Source organism: Neodiprion virginianus, chromosome 4 (genome assembly GCF_021901495.1).
Source record: "Neodiprion virginianus isolate iyNeoVirg1 chromosome 4, iyNeoVirg1.1, whole genome shotgun sequence".
NCBI lineage: Eukaryota > Metazoa > Arthropoda > Insecta > Hymenoptera > Diprionidae > Neodiprion > Neodiprion virginianus.
This window is the reverse complement of record NC_060880.1, coordinates 2,410,403-2,427,197: the sequence shown is the minus strand read 5'-3', so window position 1 is coordinate 2,427,197 and position 16,795 is coordinate 2,410,403. Positions and strand designations below refer to the sequence as shown.

The window sequence follows — 16,795 nt, the reverse complement described above, 5'->3', positions numbered from 1 at the left end:
ACCTTTGGGTATGTCTGAAATTTAGTAAATCATGATAAAGAAAACAAAGCATAACGTTCGTTACGTTAACGTTGCTAACTTCAGACTCAACAAAATCTGGTGCATTTACAGTAAAAAATATAGTTGACAGGGGTATTTTTTAAAACCAAAAACTTTGACGTGTCTCTCTTTTCCTGCTGTTCTCAGTAAAATGCCCTTTTCTTCCATCTCTCCGTATACTTTCAGAGACAGTAATCGAACACAGAAATGATAGGGTATCTGGTAGAAAATGGAGAAAAATTTATAATAATCCGTTCTCGATCACCGTGCATGTACACCTATACTGTAATTATCTTTGAACTATTGCGGAGGGTATTTATTATTGTTATTATTATTATTATTATACACGTGCGTACAGGTATATAATGTATACGGATAATTGATTTCACCTTCGTTATCATATGTATGTATATATGTATGTATGTATGTATATTTTCAGGGATTTCAACTCGTTGAACAAAGATGATGTCTACGGTAACAACGAGCTCGCGTTCAGGACGGCTGAACAGCATCTCGGGATACCCGCCCTTCTCGACGCCGAGGATATGGCCTCTTGCGCCGTACCTGATCGTCTCTCGATTCTCACCTACCTCTCGCAGTTTTATCAAACCTTTGGAGGTGAGTCGAAGTGATACTTATCGCCAAGGCCCGGATAAATGTGTATTAAGAATGACAAAATATATACGCATAATGTAGACTTGGAACACTAAAATATGGAGCGAAGAATAACAACTATTGCCCAGTGGAATACACTTTATATTTTGACATAATTTATGTTGTTGTTTGTTATATCACGCAGGCGGTATCTGTTATTTTTTACTCCATATTTTCACCATTAGTCTATATCGTATGTACATATCTTGTCATTTTTAATAGACATTTATCCGGGTCCTACATATCACGCTGAGTGCGATCGGTATGCCGAAAAGTATGTGCAGTCGATTTGTATCTACGCACAGATCGATGCATCAATTGATCAAGGAGATGTATTTTGAGAATAAACTTGAACAGCGTAGCGAAGGACTGGGAAAACCGGGAATAGTCAGGGAATTATGACGAACCATTTGGAAAGACGTACTTTTTTTATACATCGTTTTAAAACTTTCGATATGCTTCGTAATTTGAGCTAAGCTAACTTTTGGAAGTGGTATATTTGTTCAATTTCTAATTGTCCGCGTGAAAGGAATTAATACGATGTGTTTTTTGCTCAACGATATCTAACAATATAGTTTCGTGGGAAAACGTGAGGGAATTATGAATTTTTTTTACGGAAAATATGAGAGAAAAGACGGAGAATTTTATTTCAGCAAAATTGTCGCAGTCCTGTTGAAGGAGTTACGGATGAAAAACGTTTCGGATGATTGACCGCGGTATACTTTGATTATTAACGCTGAAAATGTTTCTCTCGCGAGTGTCACTTTTTCTTTTTCTTTGCCTTCTCCGTTCCGGGAGTCGGTGATAAAAAAAAAAAAATAAATAAACAAAAACGAACGTTTAGATAATTATTAGCCTCTCGCATGCCGACAACTAAGAAGCGTTTTGTGTGTCGGTATAAGTAAAGTCAGCTCCTAGATACGGAATTGCGAGAGGAGTTTTAGCTGATGGCAAAGCCAAGTTGCTACTTGTTAAATAGGCCACAGGCTATGTCGTGTCTCCATGCGCCATGTGCGTGTATATAATTGTACATGTATGTCCGTGCAGATGTTTGATGGCCGTATAGCAATGTCCTTTTGCTGCTGCTGTTGCTGCTGCAGGCTATCTCCTTGGCTTTCTCTTATCGACGCATTTATGTAATAATTATTACTCTATTCCTCGCGCTAACTCCTCTCTGCAGCAAAATACTCGTGTACAGATTCTCATGTACGAGTATCGATACCTGTATATATAATTTACGTATAGGCCATTCCATACCACTTCTACCCTTGACCTCTCGGATTTGGCCGGCCATTTTTTATACGATTGTTTTCACTTTTAAAGGAACTCTGGTTTTTTTCGTGAATGGTTTTTTTTTTTCTAACACGATTTGTTTTTTCTACAATTTTTTCTATAAGTCCGTTTTATAGATCGACACAATTTAAAAATTTGAAACATTCTGTAAAATCGTGTGTCAGATATCAATATTTTTAAACTTGTTAGAGCCGGAGTGGGGTGATTTTTTCTTCTACAAACAATGTTCAAAAAAAAAAAAAAATTAGTAACGGGAGTCATTTTACTATAGATGGTTGCTCAAACATTTTTATATGTCACATCGGATTTTTGAAAAGTTCAGATATTTCGGAACCATTTTACCGCATTTGCAATATTTTTTATTAGCAAAATGAAGAAGAGAAAATATCTCTTGCGAAAGATTTGAAAAGTTTTTTCAATGATCCGGTGTGATGTACGAAAATGTTTCAGCAACTATTCACAGTAAAATAACTCTCGCTTCTAATTTTTTTCGAACATTGTTTCCAGAAGGAAAAATCTTCCCACTCCGGCTCTGAGCTTAAAAATTTTGATACTGAGAAACATTTTTTTCAGGTTTTCAGCGTTGATCAATACAATTGTTTTAAAAAATATTGTAGAAAATTAAAATCAAGTTAAAGACATCTAAGGAAAAGGACCGATTGCCCTTAAAAGTGAGAACAATTATTTAAAAAATCGTGGGCCCAATCTGAAAGGTCAAGGGTCATACCCAGGTCGAAGTGTTATGGAATACCCCATATATATACATTGGTGTAATTCGTGTCTGTGTATTTTTAGCATATGTATATCTACACGTACGTATGCAATATAATAGGAACGTCGCACATCGAACAGCGCTGCAGCACAACAACGCGATTGCTGCACACCCATTAATTATGCACGTGTGCAAATATTTCACCCAAGTGATTGCAGTGTATAAATTATTGTTGCAGAAGATGCTGATCGTGTGAAAATTTTCGGTTTTTTTCTTCCCCCCTTTTTACTCACTATTGATTATTTTTCTTCTTGTTACTATAGATATTACTTTTTTCACTTGTTTTTTTATAATTGATTGTCGATATCAGTTACAGAAATATACACTGAAAAAAGAGTTTAATTTTGTGCCGTCAAGAGTATGTTTGGCTTAACTAAAATTTGATAATAATAACGAAAAATTTATTTTACCATATTCATATCCAAAGGTACGTTTCGTTAATGGTAAATAAACTCTTTTCTCGGTCTAATATGTCATAAATGGCTAGCTTGAAATTAATCGGGAACATGAGAAATGGACGTTGATTGTATTCGAAAATCCAGAAGTCTCATATAGCGATTAAAGTGATTTTTTCCGTACTCATTTTATCAGTTATTACTCCAATTAATGTCGGATACAGTCAATCCTTCAAACGCATGATTAGACAAGATACCGCCTGCATTAGATTATCTCTTCTCTTTGTACAAACATTATCCATATATCAAAAGAAATAAGTAGAAAGTCTGTACAAATCATTAAATCTCTCGTGTCCTGTTTATGTATTATGTATGTGCGGTAGATAATTATTTTACCGAATGTAAAAAAATCTGGAGTTTCTCACATGACTTGAATCGAGTCGAGTTGAATTATGTGCGTTGCGTTGGTAGGGAGAAAAAAAATAATTGTTTGCGTAACGCTCTAGTGCGAGTGATAGATCTAGTGGCGAACGACGGAAACTCGCTCTCGTGATGTAATAATAATTCTCATTTACGATATATCGTAACAACACGACTATTGAATAATGAGAGTATTTTTAATTAAGGAATTATTACAGTATATATCACATTATTTTATTTTACCCTTAAAAACAATACTCGAATTCTTCTTTTTCAGGATTATCTCCGAGTCGTTCGGCGCTTAAAAGAACCAGCAAGGAAGAACCCGACGCGAGGCTCGCGTCTGTTTCCGGTAGCCCCCAACCCAAGGTAAGTTTTATTACGTGCGAATAGTCTATGATTTAAAATATATTAACTACATAAATCAACCTTCGATCATTCCTATTTACAATAACGTTCCAACAACTTGACTCTTTTTGTTTTTTACTTTCTTTCCTCTCTCTCTCTTTTTTTTTCTCTCTCTCGTTTAATCGCCTGAAACGAACCGTTCTTATCCTCTGTGCGAGACTGAGAACTTCCGGTCGCGACGCCGCAGTAGGTACTGAAATATTCATATTATAGCAAGGAATTATTGTTATTACTATTATTATTTTTCTATTTTGTGAAAAACGTTCGAGCGTCGATTCGTTATATTCTATGATAATAATATCACTGGGAAGAAGATAAACTATGCTTGGGTACCCTTTTAACAGCAGGCCATTACGTAACCATCTTCACATATTATTCATATAACTCACATCGTTATCGTATGTTTTAAGGTTCGTGTTACATGCCGCAGAGATACCCTGGATCTTCTCATACTCATACCACGATTCTCATTCTTTCATTCTATGAAAATAAACATTATACTTTTACTTCGTCTTCTTATCCCCCTTCAATTTTACACGGTTCAGTAATCGTCGTTGTATTTTTTTTTTCCCCTCACAAACGCTTTGCTTAATTTACAACTTCCTACAAGCTTAGATTATCGTAATAATATCTGGTGGTTTAACGATTTTAGATTTTCCTTAACGATAAAAAAATAAAAAAAGAAAAAAATTCATTCAATCTTCACGATATAGGTATAGATTTAAATCAACCGAATCTGACGAAGAAGCTTCGCTTCTATTTTTTTTTTTTGGGTAGTAAAAATATAACGGCGTTCAACATTTCTAACAAGGCCTCGTCCTCGCCTGGCGGTCCTCAGGGTCAAAACAACGAGTTTGATGGTGATATATTTCCACCGTTCACTTAATGTACGAACTTAAACGCGTTATTATACCCGTAAAGGAAATGCTTACCTGCATAAATACGCGTACATACATACCTAGGTGGGTACATGTTGAGATAACGGTACAAGTTTCGTCGCCGCTTATTAGCAGTCGGAACGAGTACGCATAAACCCGGCTCAAACCTCTTGACTTATTATTTTCCTTCTTCTTCCTCTTCTTCTTCCATCACCTCATCGTCTCATTCTTATTCTCTTGTCCTGCAGTCCATGGGTGTACACATTAGGGTGGTCCAATAAAAAAAAAACCACCATTTGTTTGTGTTTTTTTTCAAAGTCAACACGTTTGATAGTTGCAGGAAGAGGAAATAAGATGTCTGTTATAATTTCAATATTTAGTGATTCCTGACAGCAATTTTCCATTTAATGAATAACGCGATAATAATTTTAGGGGAAGGTACATAAATCTCCCATTTTTGTAGGGTATAATTTAATGCTCCGCAACAAAGGTCTTCTAATTTTTTCCATAGCACAAATATTTACTAAAAATTATTCAAGGTCAAAATTGAAATCACGTATATCTTCGCTGTTTTTTTTTTTTTTTTCATTTCAAAGATGAAAAATCAAATTTTCTCTCGCTTATAACAAAGTTCCGTTCTTACCACAGCGTAGGATAGACGCCGTCCTTTCATTTATATTACAAGGTGTAAGGGTACGTGTCGGATGTACGAGCTGACTTTCAATCGCATGATCAATAAACCACGGAAGAACGTATATAAGCGTTATAAACTTTCCAATGATCGGATGGGGCATCGAATGGGATTAGACTTTGGATTTTAATACAGACGGCGACACTCACATGGAAGGAAGCTTGTTCAGTTATGTAGTCGGGTATATTGTTGTAACCGCCCTCTTCTCTCCCCGCTCCTTTCATGCCATGCGCTACTCTTGCTATTCTCACGATTTTACAATTAGCCCACTTTCAACGGCGGCCCCGGAAAATTTTACCATCATGCACTACGTGCATAATCTCTGCCTCGTTCGTTTATATGTGCCAGCATATTGTATGCACCTGGTTAACCGTGCGCTATATATCCAACGACTTTCCTTTATCGCGGTTCTGATTGCGAGCCAAGTATTGTCAACGACTGCAGATATTTCGACGAATACGCAGGATCGTGTTTCGAGATTATTTTATTTCCGTCGAGTCTTCTGCATCCTCGTCACATTATTATTCTTTGTCGTTCGATTTCCCTGTCTCTGTACATACCGAGTTATATACGATTGTACTTGTATGATTTTCATTACAGATTTTGACGGAGTGCCCTGGTTGTTTTCGACGTTGTTGTACATATATTGAAATATTCAAGTACGCTTGTTTCAAACACGGAAAAGGTCTTAACAGACTCATTCTATACGCTATTATGAACAAAAACGCGGCAATTCATCTTCCTTTCACGCAGAAATAAAAAAATTTCATGGATTCTACAAAATTGCAGTAGTAAATTCGTAGATTATGCCATTTCTTTATTTCTGCATCAAATGAAAATGCGTTGCAGTCTTTTTGGTTCAGAATTGTGTATAGAATAGGGCCTATAGACCTTTTTCCGCGTTTGAGATACGTAGACTTCGATATTTAGAAATATTCACGTCAACGTTGAAATCGAATTCATTCATTCATCCGTCCGTCCTTTAATTTTTTCACACCGTCAATTGCAACCGTTTTATTTGATTTTTTACATTCTGATTTTTGTCTCGTACCCTTATAATATTGTATGTTCAACAACGTTGTGGTCTTTTATTTTCTTTTTCGTTGTTCGTCTGTCCGTTTTTAGCATCATCATCGTCATCATCATCATCATCATCATTATTATTATTATTATTATTATTATTACTATTTTTACCGTAGTAGCGCATGTGTGAAGTATAATGTAATGAGTTAGTATACATGCGTTCGTTGCATTATATCATACGTGTAATATGTTATAATCACACCGATACGATACGATATTCTCAGTTCGCTATTGTCGATCATTTGTAACGACGTTGTCCTATCATTCGAAATTCTTAACACTTCACTGTTTATTTTTGTTCTCCAGGAGGAAAGCTTGGACTTAATGGGGCAATATAAACCTGAAATATTCTGCTAGAAGGTAAATCGCTTTGTTGTTTATTGTTTTTGCTTACTCACTCACTCACTTCTCACTCTGCACTATAATGTTTATACATCTAACGGCGGCGGCGTTTCATGCTTATTAAATTAATTGTTTCGCTCACAACTTTTACTGTAAACGTCAGGTATTGTACATACGGTTTGTCTTGTACGCAGAGAGAAAGAAAAAATGAAAAATTTATGCTCATTATTTAATTTTATTTTTATTCTTACAGTTTACACTATCAAATTTAAATCGCCTGACCTCTCTGCAACTTTATTATCCCGCACACTGTTCACGTCGCATGTCACACCTTCCTTACGGTATTTATTATATGTTTATTTATACATGGTGGTGCGGTATTGGTTTCTCATACTCACATTTATGCATATACATGTTCTGCACTTTATCGCTCTCACGCGTATAACGATAATAATTATAAATCAAAGAAATTTTTATTTTTTATTTTAGACATAGAGGCGTTGCAAAGAAGTGAGAATTGACGTTAGGAGTCAAACATTACGCGTACCTGTGACGTGAGATCTATTCGTTGATAGATTTGACTTACAGGGTTATTTGTAGTAGGACATTTTTTTTTTTTTTTTTTACCGGCAATAAAGTAATGTACATAATTTATTGATACTTTGAGAACATTTTATACATCATATATTGAAATGAACATCGTAATTTTTTAAAAGTATTTCCATGGAAAATAAGGGAGATTGCAACTGCCACCCATCGGAGGTCACCATCGGACTGTCTAGATTCTGGAGGCCACAGGTTTTCATCTGAAATCAATAGGGTTTCAAGTTTACTTTAAGGACATGTCCTTCTTCTATATGAACCTAAATTTGGAGTAATATTGTTTAAAAAAAAAACGGCAATAAATTGTCGTTTTGTACCGTTTTGTTTAAACACCCGAGTTTGCAATTTTTTCGGGGAGAAGATGGGTTCATGTAGAAGAAAATTTGAAACCCTATTGATTTCAGATAAAAACTGTGGCCTCCAGAACTTACACAGTCTGATCTGCGCATCTTCCATATTTTCCGAGGAAATATTTCAATGAAATTATTGTCATTATTTGATTGTATGCACAAAATGTTGTCAAAGTTTTAACAAATAATGTACATTCCGTTCTTGGCAAAAAAAATAAATAAATAAATAATAATTCATAAACATATTTTCCCTCCTTGACGATGAGTTTCCTGTATGCATAACTGTTTCCGTTAGGTGTATACGTCGTTGATTACTCAAATTGCCAAGTAGTGTTCTTATATCGGGCTATAAAGACGATGATTAGGCGGTACTTGACTCTATGCACACTTGAAAAATGTAAGCAGGTGGTGTAGGTGGTGTAGGTAGGTATGTACTTGGTGGGTGGGTGTTTGTGCAATGTAATTCTAAGAATTTCCCGTAGCGCGGCAGTCAGGTCGGGTATTACTACCATTGAAAATAAAGAAATAGAGAGAAAGGGAGGAGGCGCCCCTCCGCTCCGTAGGGTCTTTTTTCTCCTCACCACTCCTACTAGGTACTCACCGTATAATCTTACTTAGGCACATAGGAAGCGGCAACGAAGAGAACCCTGTCATAAGCCACGCGGTGCTATTTATAATTCAGTATCGCGTGTGTCGTTCGCGACGTCGTTGATGCCACTTTGATTTTTGGTATAAAGTGTGTGCGGACTCCATACGTGCGTTGTAATAATTTGATAAAAAAACATTATCGCGTCGCCGTATTTTTCCTCGCGCTTGTTGTAACTGGACAACAGTCGTATTTGTTGCCTTTGATAGTTGAGCGGTATTTAAAAGATTTCATGTCAACGACCCTTGAAGTAATAAGACTAATTTCACGAAATTCGGCTCTAGTTAATTATTTTATTGACGTTTTCATACATGACTCGAAAAATGAATATTTAAATGAAAAAATACTCGTTATTGTATACTATACACATACTATACATATTCAGAAGATATGCAGCATGAGGAGGAATATTCAACGGTAGTTATGATACCTGATACAGACTGTGACGTGTCTGGTGATTTGGAATCCCAGGTTCGCTCCATGTTTTGTTTATTTATTTATTTATTTTTTTACAATATTTTAATTGTTCTAAAGGTTTTAATTTTTTACCATGTCTATAGGAATTTTTTTTCATCTCGACTTCAACTTATTGGAATTCACGATGGGCCAAGACGTAGTATTAATATATTCATTTCGAGTTGGCGCTAAATCAATTACTCGCCTCCAAGTGCCAGCGTTAGAATTATCAGACGTTATGTCATTGTAAATATGTATCCACGTCTCACTTTACAGAACTATTAGAGATCCCCCGTTTTCGTGTTACATTTTCGCCTAAAGATTGTAACTGACACTGCAGGTGCAGCTGTGAAAACCGAATGATGTTACAGATTTTTAAGGAAAATTGCATAACGAATCTAGATATTTTTTAGCTACCAAGATATACGCCCGATAGAGAGAGAAAAAAAAATGTATTCATTTTCACGCGAACGGTGCAGGCATGATTTCCAATGTAAAAAACCGTCAAAGAACGTGTGACTTCGGGAAATTCCAATAACGCACTGCGTGCCCCCCCCCCCCCCCCCCCCCCCCCTCATTATATGTGCTCCCCCACAGTATATAGTGACGTTCATTAATACATAATAAATCTCTCTAATCCTTGGTTTTTTTTTCTCCTTTTTTTGTTAATTTAGATGGGGGTTCGTCTGGGGGTGAGAAAGGAACCGTGCGTCGTTTGCGGTCTGCCAGTTTTCCTCGCCGAGAAATTGGTGATCTCGCGTTCGCTGTACCACCGGACCTGCTTCAGGTGTGCAAGGTGCAACAATCAGCTAACCCTTGGTAATTATTACGAGACCGAGGAGGGTCAATACTGCTGCGAGACATGCCCGGACGAGGAAGCCACGGTCTCCACTGTTCCGGTTATGTACCAGGACTATAACCAGACCGCGTTGTCGGCCGGATTAAGAGAGCCGCTCGATTATCGTCCGCCTCCGAGTCCAACTTACAAACGGGCTCTCAGCGACGAGGAGAAGAGCTCGAAGCGTACGAGCAATTCTGCCGTCACTTCTGAGGTAGCGAAAATCAGGCTGAACTTTATGACGAACCAGTTGCTTGTCGGAAACGAGGACAACAACGAAGTGACGACGAACGAACTTCGGCCGCGAACGACTCCAGCGAATGACGAGATATCACCGCAACATCCTGCAGATAACGAACGTCGGACCCCAGACGAATCGGACGATAAAACCTCGGAGGTTCTTCTCGGCTGCAGTTTGTCTGTAGCTGAGCCGATGTGCGAATCTCCGACTTCTTCTTCATCTTTTACGCCGACAAGGTCGTCGTCGAATCCGACGATTGAAGTCAGCGGATTTGAAGAAGGTGGTAGAGAAGGAACGCATTCACCCGCGGCCACGACGACGACGACGACGACCCCGAGGCGTAACGAGGAGGAAGAAGAGGAGGAGGAGGTGAAGGAGGAGATCGGTGTAAATAATACAGATTGTAATTTAAGTCGTAACTATAATAATGTTGTTAGTAATCAGCGTCTAACTGCCACCGCGAATCATGACTTAGATGATAGTAATAAAAGTTTAATGTGTAACGAGGATACCAAAGACACGCTTGCTGCCCGCGGAAACGAGGCACGGATCAGCGAATCTGCTGGACAGCGTCTCTCGCTCGTTCAGCAGCGACTGATGATTTTTGAAAATAATAAACAGCCAGATGTTGTCGAGAAGAGAGCAAATGAACCAAATTCTGTTTCTGTAAATAATATTGTTCTATCGAGTAAGAAGACAAAGAGGAAAGATAGGGAAAAGGAGATTGAGGAAGTTGTCGACATGGAAGAAAATGATCGGAATATTGGAAGTCCTCAAGAATCCGATCCAATATCGAAACAACAGAAAAATGAATCTCCCGTGATTTCACAACTGGATACCTCCGATGATGTCGAGGTAGTTGAGCACGAATCGTTCAAAATTTACGATGCAAAATCGTCGACAGATAGTGTTGAAACAATAAATACGACGGATGCTCAGGTGCCTAAAATCCAAAACACTACCAGTCTACTTAATGTGTCGGGTGTAGATTTGAGTACCTCTGGTGATTACCCAGAAGACTTGAACCCCTTTCAAAGTGATGACAGTGATGAAGATGGCAAAATCAAGGAAGAAATCCCTCAACGACCCGCAGCGGTTCATAATAAGTCTGATAAATATGTATCTACTAATCCTTTCGGCAGTAGTGACGACGAAAATGAGAATGACCAGGAAGTTGTTCCCCCGCGTCCAGCTGCACGCAACAGTTCTTCGGTTGTTAATAAGACTGAGAATACACAGGGTGCGCAGCCTCCAGTCAGGCGACGCCTTCAAGCGCCACAAATAAATCTCAATCCCTTTTGGAGCGACGATGAGGATTGTGAAACTGACGAAGATAACTCAGGGACCAACATTGATAAGGGTACGCCAGTACCGAAGCCAAGAACAAAGAAGTAAGTCTGAGTATTCAATCCATGAGCTGATTTATTACTCGGTACTGAAAAATCTGTGTATATTTAAAAATTTTACCTCTTGACCAGTATTTATTTTTTACTGAAGTTGATGGTTTAATATTAATTTATAGACTAACTCCAGAGCCCAGCCCTGTACCACGAAAGACCTCCCTGGATCGTGGAGGACATTATGCTTCCAACACTTCTATAGGAAGTGCGGGATCATTGATTACGCCGGGTGGTACTTATCGCAAGAAAAAACCAGCGCCACCACCGCCTATGGCTCAGGAAATGTTCTCCGCTACCTCCACTTTTGATACCCTTACTTTACAATCGCCAGATGATTCACAATCCGCAACTGTAAGTTGTTAACAATAGCTTGCGCGATTGATCATGTATTCAAATTCCAGTGATTTATTACCATACTTAAAAATATTTCAGGATGTTCCTTTACGCACGCCACGCATTCGAAAGACTAAACCGGCGCCACCACCGCCAATATTCACAAGTACGCCACAAAACATCACAGATCTATTTTCTTCTGAGGAGAAAAATGCGGAGGAGAGACGATCCGGTATTTGGGATGATCAGAAGAGCAGTAAAGATGAAACCAACAGAAATCGGCAAAGCTTATTCAACATACCTGACACCGATGAACGCGGTCAACACTACTCTGCAGCCTTTGTGGATAAAAGTGCTCAGGGAAAATGGAAGAGAAAAAAAGGTCCTGCGCCACCGCGACCAATTCCGCATAAAAGAAAAGTAAGTTAGTCACAATCCAATCTTGAAATGTTGTTTACGTAATATCGCAAATAAGGTTTCTATTTTTTAATTTCTTGTCAACATTCCTGTACTCTCAGATAAAAGTCATGTCCATAAAGGATGTAAAATTAGAGCTGGATGAGATTGAATTACAGCAACAAGGTCTGGAGAAACAAGGTGTGAGACTCGAACAGTTGATCAGGGATAAGTGCGAAACTGGGCAAGAAAATGAAGGTACGTATTTTTTTGTGAACGATGGGTCCTGCCATTTTTGTGTCTCATTTTAAATTTAAATTGAGTCTAATTAATGAGCTTTTTTTACAGAATTGACAAGCTTACGTGTGGATGTGGAGGAATTGGTTTTGGAACTCTTTGCACTAGTGAATGAAAAGAATGAACTGTTCAGAAGACAAGCTGAGCTTATGTTACTCCGTAGGCAACAACGACTGGAGGAAGAACATGCAGATGTAGAGTATCAAATTCGGTGCTTGATGAGTCAACCAGAAGCAACCAAAACGGACTCCGATAAGCAACGAGAAGAAGTGCTGATACAGAGGTTTGAAAACAATACCTATCTACAACTTGTAACGAATCAATTTCGTAGTGTTAGTCAGTAGTAACATTATCTAATGCTAATACAGATTGGTGGAAATTGTGGAACGGCGTAACGAAATTGTTGAGTGCCTTGAGATGGATCGTCGCAGGGAAGTTGAGGAGGATCGCAGCATCAATGAGCAAATGGGAATATTTGCCGGTACGAACTGTTGATCGTTATTATATTTAGCCAATATAATTTATCCCTTATTTTCAATGATATAGCAATCATTTGATATTTCAGCCAAGAGTAAGGCTGATCTAACGATGTGCGGTAGCAATGACTCACAAAGTTTGCCCATTACCAAGAAGGAAAAATTGAAGGACAAAGTAAAAGAAAAAAAAGTGAAGAAAAACCATAAGAAGGATGCCGACAAGGATGTAGATGAGACTGAATTGAAGCTAAAACGTCACAAAAGAAAATGGTTTTAAGTTATATTATCTCAACTTTAGTTTGTCGTTGAGCTAATAAGTTCAGTTTTTATTTAATACTTTTATATACATATATTTTTTTTGCACAAGATTTTATTATTTATGACTGTGTATCATATAGTTATGAGCTTAATAATAAATGACATGTTTACAGCTTAACATTATCTTCATTAACGGTAAATGAAGAATTTACTATTTTCATCATTCGAATAGGCGTGTCATCCGTGCGAATGAAGTGCTCTCGTTTTGGGAGCTTCATTTCATGATAAACCAGATCATGGGCACCTGTAAGTGGTAAACGTAACGAAATTACTAATAAACACTTGGCAATACCTTCAGTGGCTACTTACCCAATATCTCTGTAAATTTTGATATGGTGTCTGTATTTCGAATTGTAGCAGCGACTACTGCGTAGGTACCATTTGTTCCCAGTAGGTGGTTTAATGCTGAAGCAAGGCTATGGAAACAGCTATCATCGTACAAGACATCGGCAGCAAGGATTATTTCAGCGTCAACAGGAATGCATGCAGTCTTATTTGAGCCATCGTTAATCTTTTCCCATGGTAAACATCTAACATCAATGTTTACTCCATTGTGATGCATTTTTAGATTTATGTTACTTTCATCCTTGTAACAATTTGATAGGGAATCGTTATCCGTTGAAAAATTAATTTGTATGTTCTTGCATAGCATGGTAAGAACGGCAGGATGAAAGTCTGAGAATATGTATTCTTTTGGTGCACAGGAACGAATAATGGCAAGACCAGTTAGACCGACTCCGCAACCAAGTTCCAGTATCTTCCTTCCCCTCAGAAGTTCCTTGTTTTCCATGCACCATTCTGCCAAACCTAAACCAGCCTGGTTTGAAACAATTGTAAGAAACAGCATTGCTACTTTATATCTGCATATGTATTTGCCACTTTTTATGTAATATTTACGAGATTTAATCCAATTGTTACCTGCCAAGTGCACAGGCCAGTCGTGCCTAATGAAACAATGCTAACACTTTCCTGCAAGGTGATAGCATTCGTACAAGTAGGATTCTCGTTGTATAAAAAGTGTCTATACTGGGTCGAACTCTCTCCATCGTCAGAAGATACCAAACTACAATAAGTACTATACATTTCGTCGTGGACTTCGTTACAATGGTTTTCCAGCTAATAGACAAAAAATAAATATTCCGTCAATTACAACTCTAACATTCTACCAGAATTGATATTGATGATTGAACAAATATTGCGCAAACCTCGTTAATCAGCCGTTTCAAAAATGATTTTTGGTAAGATCGTTTCATCGGATATTTCTTTACAAGTTCGGTATTCACGGTTTTTTCTAAAATCTTTCTTTGCATTTCTGGAGTCATTGCCTCGATTATCTCTGCAGTTGTATCGTTCCTAAAATTCTGACATAAAAAACGCTAATTACAAGCGCGACTGATTGAATTTTTTGGGTAATTTAGAAGTTAAATTTTTAAATTGACAATAGCAACAGTGATATTCGATAATGCGAGAGTTAATCATTTATTTTCCTAAATCACCGTATAGAAGATCAGCCTTCTGAAATCTTGCTGAAAAAAAATTAAATATATTATCGATGTGCGTATATTTCATGTGACGAATGTACGTTTCGAGCGGGTCGAAAGCCCCATTCAATGAAGGCAAAAGTTATAGAAAGAATTGTAATTGGCGCGTTTTTGCGAGCCGTTCAAGTCTGAAATTAGAAGAGAATCGATATGTATACGACGCTCTAGAATCATCGAACGATAAACAAAAGAACGTCTAATAGAGGTTGCCCGCCAAAACAATTGCCGAGGCGCGCTAGTTTAGTTCGGAACGTCGGCAAGTTCAGGTGCGTGTCGGTGTCGAACCCGGATCATTATTTACGATATTACTAAATGCACAAAACTTTTGTCTCTTGAGATATTGGATCCGGGTAAAAAATTAGCGCTTAAAGTAAGTAATTATTCGTTTTCAGTCGAAGACGTGTTAATCGAGTGGTGTAATTATACGTTTTCAGTCGAAGACGTCTTCATCGCGTCGTGTAGTTTGAGCAAGTTTGGCGTTGAGGTGACTAATAGAAATAAATTGACCATCGATGTGCCGTTTAAAATATATCGGTAACGGATTCATAGATCTTATTTCCTTCTCATACATTTGTCGGTTCGTTATTTGTCAGTAACGTGAATACTGAACAATAAATAATGTTGATGAATATTAATATATAACACGAAGTCGTAACTACCTATATTCGTAAATATATAACTCGGATGCAACCAAGTTCTGGTGTGACGCGAATCTTTTTTTCGCGTCATATAGATTTTAGGTACGTAGCTGATTGTTTCCGGGTGATGTGATACAAGTGAAAAGTTCTATTCTTCTTGAGAAAAAGTGATTTCTCCTTACGAACGTGTTGTTTATAGTGTACGCGGAGTTTATATGCAAGTATTAAACCTCGTTTGTTTTTGTTTTAACGTAAATAATGGTAAGAATTCATCCAAACGAATATCGCGTATTCAGGAAGCCTGCAGTGTTTTTGTCGCGTCGAGTTAATTGAAGGGATCTCTTCGATTTCGTATTCAGTTAGTTACGGTTTTTCGCGCAAGAATGTGATCTAGTTTTCAAACATCGAAATCTTCACGTCTAGTGCTTTAAACAAGTGTATAAATTTCATGCATTCAAATATTTTAAAATTGAAGTGAACAAAGTGTAAGTGCTGTTCATGAGTGGATTACAATACTTCGAAATGATGCAGAGGGATAAAAATGAATCGTCGAGAGCCGTTAACGTGGTAAGATTTTTTGTCGATCCAGTTTTTCCTGATTTAAAAAAAATCTTCACTTACAAGCAGTATAGTATAACTTATAGAAAAAGGATTATTACAATCTCATTAAAATTCTTTTCATATTTTGTCGTGAGAGACTTTCATGATAGTTGAACATCGGCTTACAATTTTTTCTTCCCACATTTCAGCTCTGCAGTAAAATGCCAAATGCACTTAGCGGTCGGCAGATTTGGTAAGTCGCATGATTTGATTTTGTGCTTCACTTTAATTCAGTGCATTCATAGACCATTCTACCTTGCTACTATTTTCCTCATGCGAATATGTGCAGAGAGCGCTTTTGGCAAACTTGCATCAATTGCTAAAAAATTATCTTTCTTCCCCTGCTATTTTGTTTACAGCCTAATTGACTCTTCCTTAAAGTATAAAATTAAGGCTGAGAAAGTAGCAGTTATGTACTCACGTTCCATCTCAGTTTGTTTATTGGCGTACAGGCAAGAAATTGTCTCTGAACGAAGTTTAGGTCGATATTACCTCTCTCCACCATTATGACAACCCAATGAAACACCTGATTGAATTTGCTTCGCGTCCTTGCGGGATAAATGTTCGTTTCTTAAATTGTTAATTTTAATCATTTGCCGTAATTTTATCTACCACGTGTAGCTGTCACTTGACGGTTCGTATTAAGAGGTTATACTATTCAAAACTTACGACTACTCGTCGGTAAAG

At 37.6% G+C, this 16,795-nt stretch overlaps 2 protein-coding genes across 5 annotated transcripts in view; one reads left to right on the top strand and one right to left on the bottom strand.

Moving 5' to 3' along the window:
• Nucleotides 1–13,447, top strand: part of LOC124304096 (MICAL-like protein 1) — a 26,281-nt gene extending 12,834 nt beyond the window's left edge. For 2 of the 4 annotated variants that reach the window (XM_046762122.1, XM_046762123.1), the window contains exons 3-11: nt 479–657; nt 3,851–3,942; nt 9,705–11,500; nt 11,632–11,860; nt 11,942–12,262; nt 12,361–12,496; nt 12,587–12,818; nt 12,904–13,016; nt 13,101–13,447. In XM_046762122.1, coding sequence (XP_046618078.1) covers nt 479–657; nt 3,851–3,942; nt 9,705–11,500; nt 11,632–11,860; nt 11,942–12,262; nt 12,361–12,496; nt 12,587–12,818; nt 12,904–13,016; nt 13,101–13,288 — 3,286 coding nt within the window. In that variant the 3' untranslated portion in view covers nt 13,289–13,447. Of the gene's footprint in view, nt 1–478; nt 658–3,850; nt 3,943–6,939; nt 6,994–9,704; nt 11,501–11,631; nt 11,861–11,941; nt 12,263–12,360; nt 12,497–12,586; nt 12,819–12,903; nt 13,017–13,081 lie in introns of those variants that run through there. The other 2 variants (XM_046762124.1, XM_046762125.1) reach the window with 2 other exon arrangements.
• Nucleotides 13,437–16,795, bottom strand: LOC124304104 (protein-lysine N-methyltransferase EEF2KMT). Its single transcript, XM_046762140.1, has 5 exons — nt 16,530–16,795; nt 14,535–14,690; nt 14,248–14,445; nt 13,639–14,146; nt 13,437–13,573 (listed from the first exon to the last, which is right to left on the bottom strand). The coding sequence occupies exons 1-5, from the start codon at nt 16,611–16,613 to the stop codon at nt 13,437–13,439; spliced, it is 1,083 nt and encodes a 360-aa protein (XP_046618096.1). The 5' UTR covers nt 16,614–16,795.

Coding starts and splice junctions, on each gene's coding strand:
- LOC124304104 (XM_046762140.1), bottom strand. CDS start 16,613: ATGGTGGAGAGAGGTAATATCGACCTAAACTTCGTTCAGAGACAATTT. Junction 14,446..14,534: donor TGAAACGGCTGATTAACGAG/GTTTGCGCAATA, acceptor TTTGTCTATTAG/CTGGAAAACCATTGTAACGA. Junction 13,574..13,638: donor AAAATTTACAGAGATATTGG/GTAAGTAGCCAC, acceptor TACCACTTACAG/GTGCCCATGATCTGGTTTAT.